Below are 15,001 nucleotides of genomic sequence, written 5' to 3' on the forward strand. Positions count from 1 at the left end.
CCCACAAACCGCGAAAACCTGTGACGCCCGCAATTTGCATGCTAGATACAAAATTTTAACTGAAATGTATTGGTGTCGTCAATACCTATCGATTGATCCAAAAATAAATTTGCCACGCCCACTCTAACGCCCATAACGCTTAAATCTGTCTACCGCCGGTAGGTGGCGCATTTTAATCTCGCTTTGCTGCTTGCATATCTCCATTTCCCTTTGAGTAACGGGTATCTGATAGTCGAGGTACTCGACTATAGCGTTCTTCCTTGTTTTTACTTTGACTGAACAAAAAATAATTTTTGTTTCTGTTTCCTTTAGAAATGGTTATTAATAAATTTCTTATGTCGACGGAGCTGGACCTAAATAACAGTGATCACCAAAATTTCCTACATGCCAGTGACCGTGTATACAAGCGGACAAAGCCCTTGTACAAATAATAAATGCAAAATTTTGAAAGTATAAAAAAATATGTTTTTATTCAAGTTTTTCCAATTGGGAAAGACTCTTCTAGATGTCTTCTACAAGCAAATGTAAAGTCACCTCGGAGTAACTTCCAGAAGTGACTACGGCGACACTTTTAGAAGTTACTTCGGCGATATCGCAATCGGATCGCGGAAGTGACTCCCGTCGGGAAGAAATGTGCCACTTCGGCGGCACTTCTATGAGTGACTTCGGCGACACTTCCAGAAGTTACTTCGGCGATAGCGCACTAGGATCGCGGAAGTGACTCCCGTCGGGAAGAAATGTGCCACTTCGGCGGCACTTCTCGGAGTCACTTCGGCGACACTTCCAGAAGTGACTTCGGCGACACTTCCAGAAGTAACGCAGAAGTGACTTCGAGAAGTGTCGCCGAAGTGGCACATTTCTTCCCGACGGGAGTCACTTCCGCGATCCGAATGCGATATCGCGGACGATCGTTTTCATCTTCTTGAAGTCACTTAATAGAGCCTTCCGCGATAGAAAATGCTTGCAGGGAAATCTCATTAAATGGTGCTTTACAAAATTTCAGCTCGTTCCGACTTATATACAAGCTGCAATAGAAATACTACTTTTGGCAAAGTTTCATCCCGATAGCTTTAAAACTGAGAGACTAGTTATCGTAGAAACGGCCAGACGGACATGGCTATATCGACTCGTCTAATAATACTGACTAACAATATATATACTTTATGGGGTCGGAAACGTCTCCATCACTGCGTTTTTTATACGATGCTTTAAATCTCAAACTATCTAAAATTTTATAATCTATTCATTAACGCAATTCGTTAAATGTTTGCGAGCTTGAACGCTCCATTGAATTAGGCCAATAAATAAAATGTTCTGTAAAAAAATTTAACGCTCATGCTGCGTTTTTTTCTTTTGGGGGAAAATCGAAATACTAGAACTGAAAACTTTTACCAAACCAGCTATAGTGTAGTAGAGGAGTCATTTAATAAAATAATTAAAACTGAGAGACTAGTTTGCGTAGAAACGGACAGACGGACATGGCTATATCGACTCGTCTAGCAATGCTGATTAATAATATATAAACTTTATGGGGTCGGAAACATCTCCATCACTGCGTTTTTTATACGATGCTTTAAATCTCAAACTATCTAAAATTTTATAATCTATTCATTAAGGCAATTCGTTAAATGTTTGCGAAAAAAAGCTTGAACGCTCCATTGAATTAGGCCAATAAATAAAATATTCTGTAAAAAAATTTAACGCACTATCATAGCAATACTTTCTTTACGAAATTTTAATTTTGGCACTTTTATGGTAAACAACTCCAAAAATTGAAGACCAATCATAAAAAGTGACACCAGCGTATACAGGGACCCATATTAGTCTAGAAAATGCGGTTTGAAAGCTGAACTCTGAAAAAATGTATATTTGTAAACTAGTTTTATTTTTTTTTACCATTTTCTCCGTTTATTTTCAGGGGAAAAGCAATCAAAGCACGAAGATCTAAAGGAAATGAACGACGTTTCCTCCGGCATGGCAAGTCGGATAATTCAGCTTTACCTGGAAGAAATTCTTCAATGTTTCCTAAATCGTGACAACACAGTACGTTTATGGGCTGTTAAAGTAATACAGATTGTTCTTCGTCAAGGATTGGTTCATCCTGTTCGAATGGTTCCGTACTTAATATGTCTAAGCACTGATCCAAAGGTAGAGGTTAGTATTAAATTTTTTATTGTGGATTTTGACATCTTAAGAATTTAAAATTTTATTAGTCCGCCCATAGAGCCGATGCCTTATTAAAAGATATCGATAAAACATATTCTGGATTTGTTAATATGAAAGTGCAATTTGGACTACATCTCTGTTTTAAGTTACAAAAAGTATTACAAATAAACAACACGGGAAAACTTGAAGTAATTAGAGGTTTTGCGTAAGTTTTTATTGTCAATGTGTATGTAACTTCGTAATTAAATCAAAACTTGTATATTTAAGGAGTCGCGGACCGGATAATGTAACAACTGCTTTAAACGACTTTCTTTATTCACTACTTCGTACAACTAAGCCACAGAGGCGTGCATTGGTACAAACAGTTACCAAACAGTTCGATGATCAGAAAACATCATTACAACAACTTTTGTACATTGCCGATAATCTGGCTTACTTCCCATATGTAGTTCAAGATGAGCCTCTATATTTGATACATCAAATAGATTTACTTATATCAATGGCAGGAACACATTTACTCGCAACTTTTAAGGAACATTTGAAACCATGTGACAAAGAACGAGATGTATTGGAAGATGATGATGATGTTGAAGATCCCCAGGTTTTGTTCAATCGATTGCCCGAAGAAATGACGGAAATAAAAAAATGTATAACATCTGCCCAAGCATGCATGCTGCTTTTAGTACTAAAAGATCATTTAAAGGATATGTATGGGATTACTGATAGTAAAATTTCAAGATATTCGCCATCCGAACAAAAATTATATGAAAAAGTAGTGACACGTAGAAGTGTTACTGACTTTAACCCGAAAACAACTATTGATGTGATCAAGAAACAGATGTCACAACAAATATTGAGCGAAGACATCCACTTTCCATTTACCAACGAGGAAAAATTGGACCTTGTTGTAAAGTACCTAGATGTATGTATACCAATCAATTTTTAAATATACTCTAATCTGGGTTTTAGTTTAAGCAACTTATGTTAAAACTGGATCCAGAAGATGCAGACTCGGATGCTGAAGAATCCCGAAATAAATCTATTTTAAATCCGTCTTCTACTTCTGATGGTTACCCTAACTTAACAAAAAATTCACACCTCGCCAGTGATGGATACACTGTAAGTATAGACAAAGCGCACTGCAGGAATCATTAAGAATAAATAAAAATTATTTGAGCCGAACATATCTTTGATTCAATGGCCTGTTCGAAGCCAATTTTTGTTAGTAGTCTAGAACAGGGGCCCCGATTTCTTTAGAATTTTTCTCTCAAAAACTTTGAATCCCTGTCCAATGATTATGCAGCAAGGCACTTAAAGACTTTTTTGCCATTGCCTCTTTATATTTTTTTAAGACCCCTAGCATGCACTTTTTTTAGCAAAGGGCAAATTGCATAAATCTGAACGCCTTGTAAGTATTTAATCATAATTTTCAACAAAGCACAGTTTGGATCGGTTTGTGGGCGTAAGAACTAACTTGCCCTGCGCAAGAATGCATGTATACTCGTAATTGTGAAATTCTAGCTTTTATTTTTTCCTATTGCTAGTTTGAATCGACTATTGATCCTGATCTAACTGTTACACGACGAATCTAGTATACCCCATTACTCTACGAGTTACGGGTATAAAAACAATTGTGAATGCTTATCTAGCATAACACTTAAACCTTTATAATTTAATTACAAAACAACAACGCATTTTTGCGGATAAACATATGGACCTAATTTAATTCTTAATTTATTTAATATTTTCGCGATTTTTGGAGAACTAGTGCACCATTTTACGTTAGTCGTAAAGTAAAAGGGTGTATGGAAACTCTACAAGCAGAAAGATAAAAAAGGATTTTCGGTATTTTTCTTAAAGTAAACACAATATTTTAGTTAAAAAAAAAACCACAACCAAGAAAGTATATATATAATATATTCATACAAATTAATTTGTTAAACAATTTGGAAGAAAATTGAAATAATCATGTCTTCGAAACAATTTTAGTACTTTCTTTTGTCAATTAAAAACATTCATAAGATAATGTTAAAATAATGCTGAAAAAAATTAAGACAAAATATTGAAAACGGTTTGAGTTATAAAACGTGCCGACTTCAAAAACTCACTCTTCGATAAATCGATAATGGGAGGATAGTGGATATCAAAAACATGAATTATACCATTCCACATGTCAATTCATCTAAAAAGATGGGTACGAATAGTTTTTCTCTTTATTTAGGTAAACTAATGATTGTGGTTACTTCACGCACCTGAAAAATTTTATGTTATTTAAAAACGTACTATTTTTACCCGTTACTCGTGAGGTCTAGACCACACTTAGACCACTGTGGATCCTTTGTGATACCGTATGATCTCACTTGTCTAGTTCCCCATCTTAAGATGCCAACCTTTGAATCGGCTGGCTAATATTTCTCCAATCCAGAGGATTTTATGAAAATATTAACATTAACGGCTAGATCATTTATCATTATTTTCATTTGATAATTAAAACATAATCCCATTTCATTTTACCAAAATCTTCAAAAGTAGACGCTAGGCAGCTAGCTTTTATAATTTTCGAGATATTAGCGTCATATGCCCGGACAGGTAGACGGACATAGCTAGATCGACTCGGCTAGTGATCCTTATTTAAAACATATATACATCCTAGCTGTTATAATTTTTGAGATCTCAGCGTTCATACGCACGGACAGGTATTTAAAAATATATAATTTAGGGTCGGAAACGCTTACATACTTTTCAACGAATATATTATACTCTCTTACTCTACGAGGTAACGGGTATTAAAATACCGGAATAGAAGAAAACATGATCAAAAATAACTGTGCTTTAATTTTTCCCATTAATTATCCGATCGTTCCTATGGCAACTTAATTATATCATTCGTAAAATTTTTTAAAAATTGATTCAGAATTCTGAAGTACAAATGAAATTATATTCTTAAAAGTAGAAGATAGTGGAGCTTTGACTAAAAAATATATATTTTTTAAAAAGATTTTTCCGATAATTTTTTGGGAAATGTAATAGAAAGTTTTATGATGCCGATCAAGAATTTATATACTTTATGGGGTCGAAAACGTCTCCTGCACTGCGTTACAAACTCCTATCTATACATATACAAAGTCTTCATAAGTATGGGCGCTAGACGGGGCTACTCTACGAATAACGGGTAAATAAAGTTAAATTTACAAAATTCTAGGGCACTTCTATTGGCCACGTCATTGACGTCAACGCCACGCCTATATACAACTTTGCGATAAGTATCATTATCAAGTATCATTATATCCTTTGCAAGGGTATTAAAAGTGCGGTCAGGACATGGTTTGATGGAGGCTGGATTTGGGAAAGCATGCCTAATCCCGTACTATTTTCTAGAAACTGACTGAACTGAATATGTTTACCGAAAACGAAGTATAACCATCTTTGTATTATTTTGACATTAATTGTGCGATCGTTTCTGTTCGTTCCTTTGACTCTAATTATCCGATCGTTTCCATGGCAGCTATATGATAACGTCGCCCGATTCCTTTTCAATTTTATTCGAAACTCTGAAATAACAAAAGAATGATATTCGCAAGAGTAGAAGGTATGTGTCAAAAAACACAGAAGTTTTATTTTTTTTTTTTACATTTTTCTAAAAATATTTTTTTTATCATTCCTGTGGGAGCTATAGCATATAATTCACCGATCCGGCTCGTTCCGACTTAATACCTGCTATAGAAATAAGACTTAGGAAGGTTTCGTCCCGACAGCCTTACAACTAAGGGATTAGTTTGCGTACAAACGAACAGACGGACATGTCTAGACCGACTCGACTTGTGATGCTGATCAAGAATATATATTCTAACTGGGGTCGAAAACGCCTCCTTCACTGCGTAAAAAACTTCTGATTGAAATCAATATACCTTTTGCAAGGGTATAAACACCCGATGCGATACTTGCAAAAGTATCTTAATGGAATCAAAAGATAACACAATATGACGCTACGGGCGAATCCAGATGCTCCGATTACAACGAGACAAACCATTAAATACAGACATGCGAGAAATTTCAGAGCTATCACTTTTAACATCAACAGAAATAAACCAATGGAATGGAATGTTGGCAAAAAGGGACTAACATTAAACCAAAATAATATATTAAAATGTCCTAAGCTTAAGAATTTTTTAAAATTCACTGCCGTTTGATAGCTTAAACGCTATAAAGAAATGCCTGGCAGAGCGCGAAAAAAAGCTTTTCAAACTAGCTTTTATCGAAACAACGTTATGTCAACTAGTAGCCACGATATCTCAAACACTAATTGACCCATCGTTTTTATAGTAATAGTATATATTGAGCAAACATGATTTAAAAATCAAACATATTTTATTTTTACTTAAGATAATAAATAAAAATAAAATTTTAGTTGTTGTAGGTTTTTTTTTTTACAAAAATTATAAAAAACCATTAAAAAACAGTAGCGCAATTTGCCACACCTACTCGAACGCCCACAAACAGCCCAAGACTGTATCGCCCCAATTTATTTGCTAGAATACAAATTTTAACATAAATGCCCTTCAGTTCCAAAAAAAAGTTTCACTGTGAATCAACTTGTGAATCCCGTGGGGCATGTCCTCTTGCACAAATGAAGACGCTCCATATAGAAAATTGTATGGGATGTCCGCATTTTCACAAGTGAAAATTCAAATGAAAATTTTTCGAAGTCCCACGGAAATTCACTTGTTCCTAATACTCATTTTTCGTATGGCCTGTCACGTGCCGGTGACACGTCCCACGTGAAATCACTTGTGAAAATCAGAATATTTCCAATGAGTTTTCTCTTATGAAAACATAGAATTTAGAGTACATACATTTTTATTTACTTTTAAATTTATTTTAATTAAATAGTGTTATTTAGGTTTTCTGTTAAAGGACAATTATTGTTAGTAAGCCTAGTTTAATGTTACGTTAATTTGCTTTTCACATTGGCAATCGCCTTCCTTAAACCTTTGTACGGGTCCTCCGAATCCTTGGCCAACGCTCTTGAAAAAATTCATGGGCATATGTTAAAAAAATGCGATTTATTTATTTATTTGCATATTTACCTTTTAGAGCTGTGTTTTACCCTTTGCAGGATTTTTATTGGCGCAAAACATTTCATAATTACGGAACCCATTGAATACCCTAATACTTTAAGATCAATGCACAACATCTTAAACTTAATGTAAGACTTACCTGACTTTATTATTTTCACTTCAAAAAACGAAAGAAGTAAATCAGCTGCGCACAATTTAAGTGGCTGCTTCCCTTTCAAAAACTCAAACAGAATGAACCAAGTCTTCCTCTCACCCCTTTACTTGATTTCTTTTGTTTTCTCTTCGCTGACTACATACTCTTAACTTTCTGAGTAAAAAATACAAAATGAATTTTTTAAAATTAGTACTATTAAAATGTTTTAAATATTTAAAAAAAATTTAACGGACTAAATTTCTATAACTTAACTAAAAAATTACATTGTAATATTAATGCCGAAATTTGTCTCTGAGAGCTGACGTCAACAGCAGCACAGTGTTTTAGGCACAAAAAAAAAAAACAAAAAAGCTTTTTGCATTGAGCCATGTCACCGCGTCCCTACTGCAAAACTGAAGGGTGTATTAGTTTTGTTAATACCTATCAATTGACCTACAAATGTTTGCCACGCCCATGACGCTTAAATCTGTCTGACACCCACGTTTTTAAACGTTTATAACCCTTACTCGTAGAGTAAAAGGGGTTAATAGATTCGTAGGAAAGTATGTAACAGGCAGAAGGAAGCGTTTTCGACACCATAAAGTATATATATTCTTGATCAGGATCATTAGCCGAGTCGATTTAGCCATGTTCGTCTGCCCGTCTGTACGTAAGAACGCTGAGATCTCGGAAACTATTAGAGCTAGGCTGTTAGGACTTGGCATGCACATTCCTGGGCTTATTGCGCAGCGCAAGTTTGTTTCAGCAGGGTGCCACGCCCACTCCAACGCCCACAAACCGACCAAAACGGTGGTTCCTACAGTTTTGATGTTAGAATCAAAATTTTAACTGAAATGTATTGTTCTCATCAATATAATAAAAGTTAATATAAAACACGCCCACTTTAACGCCCACAAACCTACCACAACCTACAAAAATCATAATTATGAACGCGGATATCTCGGAAACTATCAAAGATAGAGAATTGGGAAACCGCCCAAACCTGTGGTGCCCACATTTTTTATGCTAGAAACAAATTTTAACTGATATGTATTAGTCTCGTCAATACCTATCGATTGACCCAAAGAAAAGTTTGTCACGCCCACCATAACGCCCATAACGCTTAAATCTGTCTACCGCCCACATAACCATAAATTGAGATCGCGGGTAGGTGGCGCATTTTAGTTAAAAATCGCTTCGGCCTCCGACAACCACTTTAGAAGTTCTTCGTAGGTCAGATGAGGCAGAGTTAGTTAACTCAGTCTCAGCAGACTTCCAGAGGCCTCCATTCTGAAGACATTCTGGCCTTTACTGAGATATGGCTGAAACCGGAGACATCTGACTCTGAAGTCCAACAATCCAAAAAAATGATCCGTTAATTTTTCGCCTATAAAAATGTTATGGGACTTAATATGAAGCTACCCAAGCTGTATGCTGACTCCTCTGATTTTTCTGAAGACATCCTGGCCTTTACTGATACATGGCTGAAACCGGAGACATCTGTCTCTGAAGTCCAACAATTTAAATACGTATAGAACTGATCGCTCTCCTCGTGGGGAAGGTGGGGTGCAAATTGCCGTTAGCTCTACTTTAACATATCAAAGAATATACTTTCTTAATCCCAATGACAAAGAATTCGTTGGTGTTAAAGTTTCTTTGCAATATTTTTCTATTTTTGTAACATGTTATTATTATATTCCACCTGGACCCGACTTAATAATTTATGAGCATCATTTGTCTGCAATAAGAACTGTACTATCTCATCTTACGGACAGGAATCTCTTGATTGTTTTGGTTAATTTCAATCTCCCTGACATTTCTTGGTCTGACTTACTTCTCTCTACACCTTTATCTGTCCATGATTACAGCAAGTAAGTTTTATATGTAATTCACTAAACAGACAATTAGATCTTGTATTTGTTTTAAATCCGTCTGAAGTCACTTTATCTACCATTGACGCACTTGTTGTGCCAGTTACCGATATCATTCCCGATTGGAAATAACAATTTCTCCCCCCTTCGTCGATACCTTCTCTTCTTTACTTTTTCCAACTAAAAGTAGATGCTTTCGTAAATGTGACTATAATAAACTCAACAACATGATTTCTGAATATAATTGGACAATTGCTTGGATATTGAACGGGCTACGGAATAGTAGTATAATACTAATACTACTAATTTATTAGTATACTAAACTCTTTTTTTAGTGAATGCGTTTAGTGAATGAGAAACAAAGACTTGGAAACCTTAAAACAAACTTCTGTAAAAAGTACGAAAAGTCGGGTAGGCCATGCGATTTTTCACGATATGTAGTGGCTCGTGCTAATGTATTTAAGAATCCAAGGCAGTTTTATAACTTTGTTAATGCTAAGCGAAAGTCTTCAGCATTGCCATCATGGGTACGATTAAACTCTATTGAGGCATTTACGGATCCCGAAATTGCAGATATATTTGCTGAATTCTTTTAATCTACTTATAGTTCTGTTTCTTGGTCTAATTCTAACTATCCTAATCACTTAAATATGGCAAATTGTATTTTTATACCCGTTACTCGTAGAGTAAAAGGGTATACTAGATTCGTCGAAAAGTATGTAACAAGCATTTATATTCTTGATCGGGATCCCTAGCCGTTCGGTATATCCACGTCCCTCTATCCGTCTGTCCGTATAAACGCGGATATCTCGGGATATCTTGTGACTTCAGTTTGTTACGCAAATATGCCACGCCCACTCTAACGCCCACAAACCGCCTAAGCCTGTGGCGCCCATAATTTTCATGCTAGATAAAAAATTTTAACTGAAGTGTATTAGTCTTGTCAATTCCTATCGATTGATCCAAAAAAAAGTTTGCCACGCCTACTCTAATGCCCAAAAATCGCCACAGCCTGTGGCGCCCACAATGTTCATGCTAGAAAAAAAAAAAATTTTAACTGAAATGTTGAATGAAAAAAAGTTCGCCACGCCCACTCTAACGCCCATAACGCTTAAATCAGTCAACCGCCCACAAAACCATATATTGACATCGCGGGTAGGTGGCGCATTTCAATCTCGCTTTGCTGCTTGCATATCTCCATTTCCCTTTGATCCCTTAAGCTTGTGCTTTGCTGTTTGCATATCTCCATTTCCCTTTGATCCCTTAAGCTGAGTAACGGGTATCTGATAGTCGAGGTACTGGACTATAGCGATCTTCCTTGTTTCTCCTGTAATTACCGAAAGTTCTCTCTAAAGTGATTTAGAAACTATAACGCCAATCTATTCTCCTGGGCCAGATAAACTCCCTGGGTGTGTGTTTCATTTTTGTGCCCGAACCATTTTAAACCCATTCTTAAACTTTTTCACTTGTCTATCTCATCACCTGTTTTTCCAACTGTCTGGAAAGATTCTTGTATTATTCCACTCCACAAAAAGGGGGCGAAGGTGAATTTCAGAACTATAGAGGAACCTCCAAATAGTCTGCAATTCCTGAAACATTTGAACCCATTATTACCTCTCGTTTGCAACATTTGTGCTCCTCTCTAATATCAATGTGTTAACATGGTTTTGTTAAGCGAAATCGTCCAGCACTAACCTGCTCGAATTGACATCCTTTGTAATAGACGGATTTCTTCTTCTATTCAAATTAGAACGGCTCGGGTCTCCGAATAATTTGGATTTCAAGTTATTTAAATGGTAGATCGCAGAGGGTTTGGTTTAAAAACGCTGTTTCCAAGATGATCTACGTGACGTCATTTAGGTCCTTTGCTGTTTACTCTGTTTATAAATGATCTTCCGTTTATCGTGACTCACTCCCGTGTACTAATGTATGCTGATGACGTTAAGCTTTGTTAATTAATTATAATATATAATATAATAATATTGAGTCTGGATTCTGCTTGCAGTCAGATATTAATAGATTCCAGGAGTGGTGTCAACACAACCTATTGAACTTAAACTATATTAAATGTGACGTTATGACTTTCTGTAGGGGTACCACCCCATCGTTCATGAGTCATTCTCTTCAGAACATGTCTCTGGACCGATTTAGGTGTTCTCCTGGATCCAAAACTTAAATTAAACATAACCTCTACTGTAACTAAAGCAATTAGTGTTATTGGGTTTATAAAGCGTTGATCTAAAAGGTCTTCTAAGGTCTTCAGCTCAACTCTTTGTAATGATTATAACACCCTATATCATCTAATTTGTTCCTCAAATTCTATCCCTATATTGAAAACTAAAATTTTAACTCATTTGCTTTAGTCTAAGTTTCTCTTTGATTTGTCCCGCCTTTATTTGTTTTATGTACCATCCTCGCGAACCATATTCGTCCGAAATGAAAAATGGGCCCCGCGCGTAACAAGCACGTGCTTGGTGTCGTTGGGCCACTTGTTTGTACTGCTCTTAGTGCATCAACGTTCAACAATATATATACATTATATATTGATATGTCTGTCAAAATTTAGCTCTGACTGTAAAATAAAAAAATTGGCTTGAATGGGTGGATACAAGTCGAGATATACGAAGAAATTAAAACAAGAGAAAACTATATAGTCGACGGCCTCGACTATCAGATAGCCTTTTCTCAGCTAAAGGGAGTGCCAGAGGGATGCTTTAAGCACCTAGCCTATAGCACCACCTAGCCTATAGCGCCAACTAGCTTATAGCGCCAACTAGCTTATAGTATATAGATTCTTGAGCTTCTTGAGCAGGGTGCCACTCCCACTCTAACGCGCACAAACGCCCATAACAATAAAACCCGTTAAGCACCAAAATTTCTTAAAATTTTGGAAAATTTTAAATAAGAATTTGTTATACCCGTTACTCGTAGAGTAAAAGGGTATACTAGATTCGTCGGAAAGTATGTAACAGGCAGAAGGAAGCGTTTCCGACCCCATAAAGTATATATATTCTTGATCAGGATCACTAGCCGAGTCGATCTAGCCATGTCCGTCTGTCCGTCTGTCTGTCCGTCCGGATGAACGCTGAGATCTCGGAAACTATGGGAGCTAGGCTATTGAGATTTGGCGTGCAGATTCCTGAGCTTCTTACGCAGCGCAAGTTTGTTTCAGCAATGTGCCACGCCCACTCTTACGCCCACAAACCGCCCAAAACTGTGGCTCCTAAAGTTTTGATGCTAGAATAAAAATTTTAACATAAGTGTATTCTTCTCATCAATACCTATCGAGTGACCCAAAAAAAAAATTGCCACGCCCACTCTAACGCCCACAAACCGCCCAAACCTGTGACTGCCACAGTTTTCATGCTAGATAAAAAATTTTAACTGAAATGTATTGGTCTCGTCAATACCTATCGATTGATCCAAATTTTGCCACGCCCACTCTAACGCCCATAACGCTTAAATCTGTCTACCGCCGGTAGGTGGCGTATTTAAATCTCGATTTGCTGCTTGCATATCTCCATTTCCCTTTGGTCCCTTTAGCTGAGTAACGGGTATCTGATAGTCGAGGTACTCGACTATAGCGTTCTTCCTTGTTTTGACTATCAATGTCCAACTGCATTCCAAAAATTGTTTAATTCGGCCCATTCATTAAAAGGTTAAAAGCAACTAAAGTATGAAATCTTGCGAAGAGAGTCTTTGCTACTTATTTATCTCTATCTCCCTCCCGCCCAGTACACTTAGCTGAGTAACGGGTATCTTACAGTCGATGGCATTAACTATAGCGTTCTCTCTTGTGTTGACTTCTGTCGTTGCTGTGTATCGCAGCTGTGGTGCTGGCGCATGATCGACCTTCCAAGAATTGGCAGCGGTGTACCAGAAACTTCCAGCACTCGTCACATTTAACAGCTTCTGGCAGCAATTCTTCCAGGATGCTCTTACTTAAACCGGATTCCCTCTTTACTTTGGCAGTTAATGTTTTTTATATCAATTTCCATTTTTGGGCGCTCCAGTCAAGGGGAAGGGCATTTTTTTCCTTGGTCATGTTGAACTGCTGTGGTCAACAGTGGCTGACTAGAGAGGGGAAACACAACGGTTCAAATAAGACACTGAAGGCTAACCTGACACTACCACGGCCCACATCGGCGTTGTGTTTATTAGCGAAGACGAAAAACAAACTCAGCACGTGGTCGTTTGCGTAAAGCAGCGGCTTATGTGTGTCTGTGATTTACCACCTCCAGCAAAGTGATCTCACTACCAGCAAGAATGTTGTTTTTGTATGTGTAAGTTTACTTCCCAAACGAAAATTCCGGAACGCATTCCGAAAAAACAGTTCTAGGTCGCCATTTTTTAAGCAAAGCGAAACGTTTGAAACTTTTCAAGGCAAATGTACATGATAGGTGCAGTTCATGGCGGTGCCTTCTAGTGCCACGCCCACTCTAACGCCCACAAACCTCCCAAAACTCTGGCTCCTACAGTTTTGATGCTAGAATAAAAACTTTAACTGAAATGTATTGTTCTTATCAATACCTATCGATTGACCAAAAAAAAGGCCCACTTCAACGCCCACAAATCGCCCACAAACTTCACAAAATCGTACATATGAACGCGGATATCTCGAAATCTATTAAAGATCGAGAATTGGGATTTTAGATTTAGATTCCGTAGACTTGTACGCAGCGCAAGTTTCTTACGCGAATATGCCACGCCCACTCTAAAGTCCACAAACCGCCCTAGCCTGTGGCGCCCACAATTTTCATTTAATTTATGTTTTCTGTTCACATGTGTAACTCCTGAATAAATATTAGCACTTCTAGCTTAAAATAAATTTAAATTAGTTATAATAATAATATGTGACGCATCTTCGATGCTATATTTTCTTCCACCACTGTAAAAGAACCAAGCACAGGCCAAACAAAAGGTACCCTTTGACAACCAACCGAAAAATAGGGACATGGGAAAATGTGTGCAGTTCTTTTTCGGCCCTTGGATTTCTCGTCACTTGCATTTTCAATTTGGAAAAGTAAATTTAAGTTCCTCGTGCTTCATAAAATGTTGTTGCTTTTTGCCAACAACTTCTAACTAATATTTCCATAGGTAAGGGAAGTGTAGTTAGTGTAAATTAAGACAATTGAAAATTAAAACAATTGAGTAAAAATGTTTTAAAAAATGTTTGCAACGGGATGATTCTTAATTTTAAAAACATCGGGGCTTAAAATAATAAACTTAAAGCCAAAAAATCGAATTGTAGCCTAAGTTTGTTCGTCTGTGCCTGTTTACCTTGAAATTAATAACATATTTTCTTAACAAATGAATGTAGGGCTTTATTGGACAATATGATAACTTTTAAATTACCCAAGAATTTAAACAGTTTATGTTCCTTATTTATTTCTTACTCGATCTTCAATTATTAATTTATTTCGTTCTTTTAGGATGTGCTCGATGTACCAATTTCTCAAATTGTAAAGACGTCCGTTTCACCTTCAAAGGCAAGTGTCCGGAAACAAAATCAAGTGCAAAGTAAAAAGAAACGGAGAAAAATGGAGTCATCGGATGATGAAAACAGTGAGGCGGAGAATGCATGAGATAAATATTATAAATTGGCTTACTTAATATATGAAGTATAAAAAAAAGTCTAATGTAAACTCAAATAATATTACATGTACTTTAAAAAACATGTTAAATATCTTTACTGCAAGCATAAACTTATTGTTTATGAGAAAAAATAAATATGTTAGTCTGTAATTACTTCA

At 36.6% G+C, this 15,001-nt stretch overlaps 1 protein-coding gene across 6 annotated transcripts in view; it reads left to right on the top strand.

The window, feature by feature from the left end:
• Nipped-B (Nipped-B cohesin loading factor) overlaps positions 1 to 15,001 on the top strand; it is a 303,163-nt gene extending 288,162 nt beyond the window's left edge. For 5 of the 6 annotated variants that reach the window (XM_070999319.1, XM_070999323.1, XM_070999321.1 and 2 more), the window contains 5 exons: positions 1,919 to 2,154; positions 2,214 to 2,371; positions 2,434 to 3,088; positions 3,136 to 3,285; positions 14,681 to 15,001. In XM_070999319.1, the coding sequence (XP_070855420.1) occupies positions 1,919 to 2,154; positions 2,214 to 2,371; positions 2,434 to 3,088; positions 3,136 to 3,285; positions 14,681 to 14,833 (1,352 nt within the window). In that variant the 3' untranslated portion in view covers positions 14,834 to 15,001. Of the gene's footprint in view, positions 1 to 312; positions 2,155 to 2,213; positions 2,372 to 2,433; positions 3,089 to 3,135; positions 3,286 to 14,680 lie in introns of those variants that run through there. The other variant, XR_011605804.1, reaches the window with a different exon arrangement.

Source organism: Drosophila suzukii, unplaced genomic scaffold (genome assembly GCF_043229965.1).
Source record: "Drosophila suzukii unplaced genomic scaffold, CBGP_Dsuzu_IsoJpt1.0 scf_7, whole genome shotgun sequence".
Classification (NCBI taxonomy): Eukaryota; Metazoa; Arthropoda; class Insecta; order Diptera; family Drosophilidae; genus Drosophila; species Drosophila suzukii.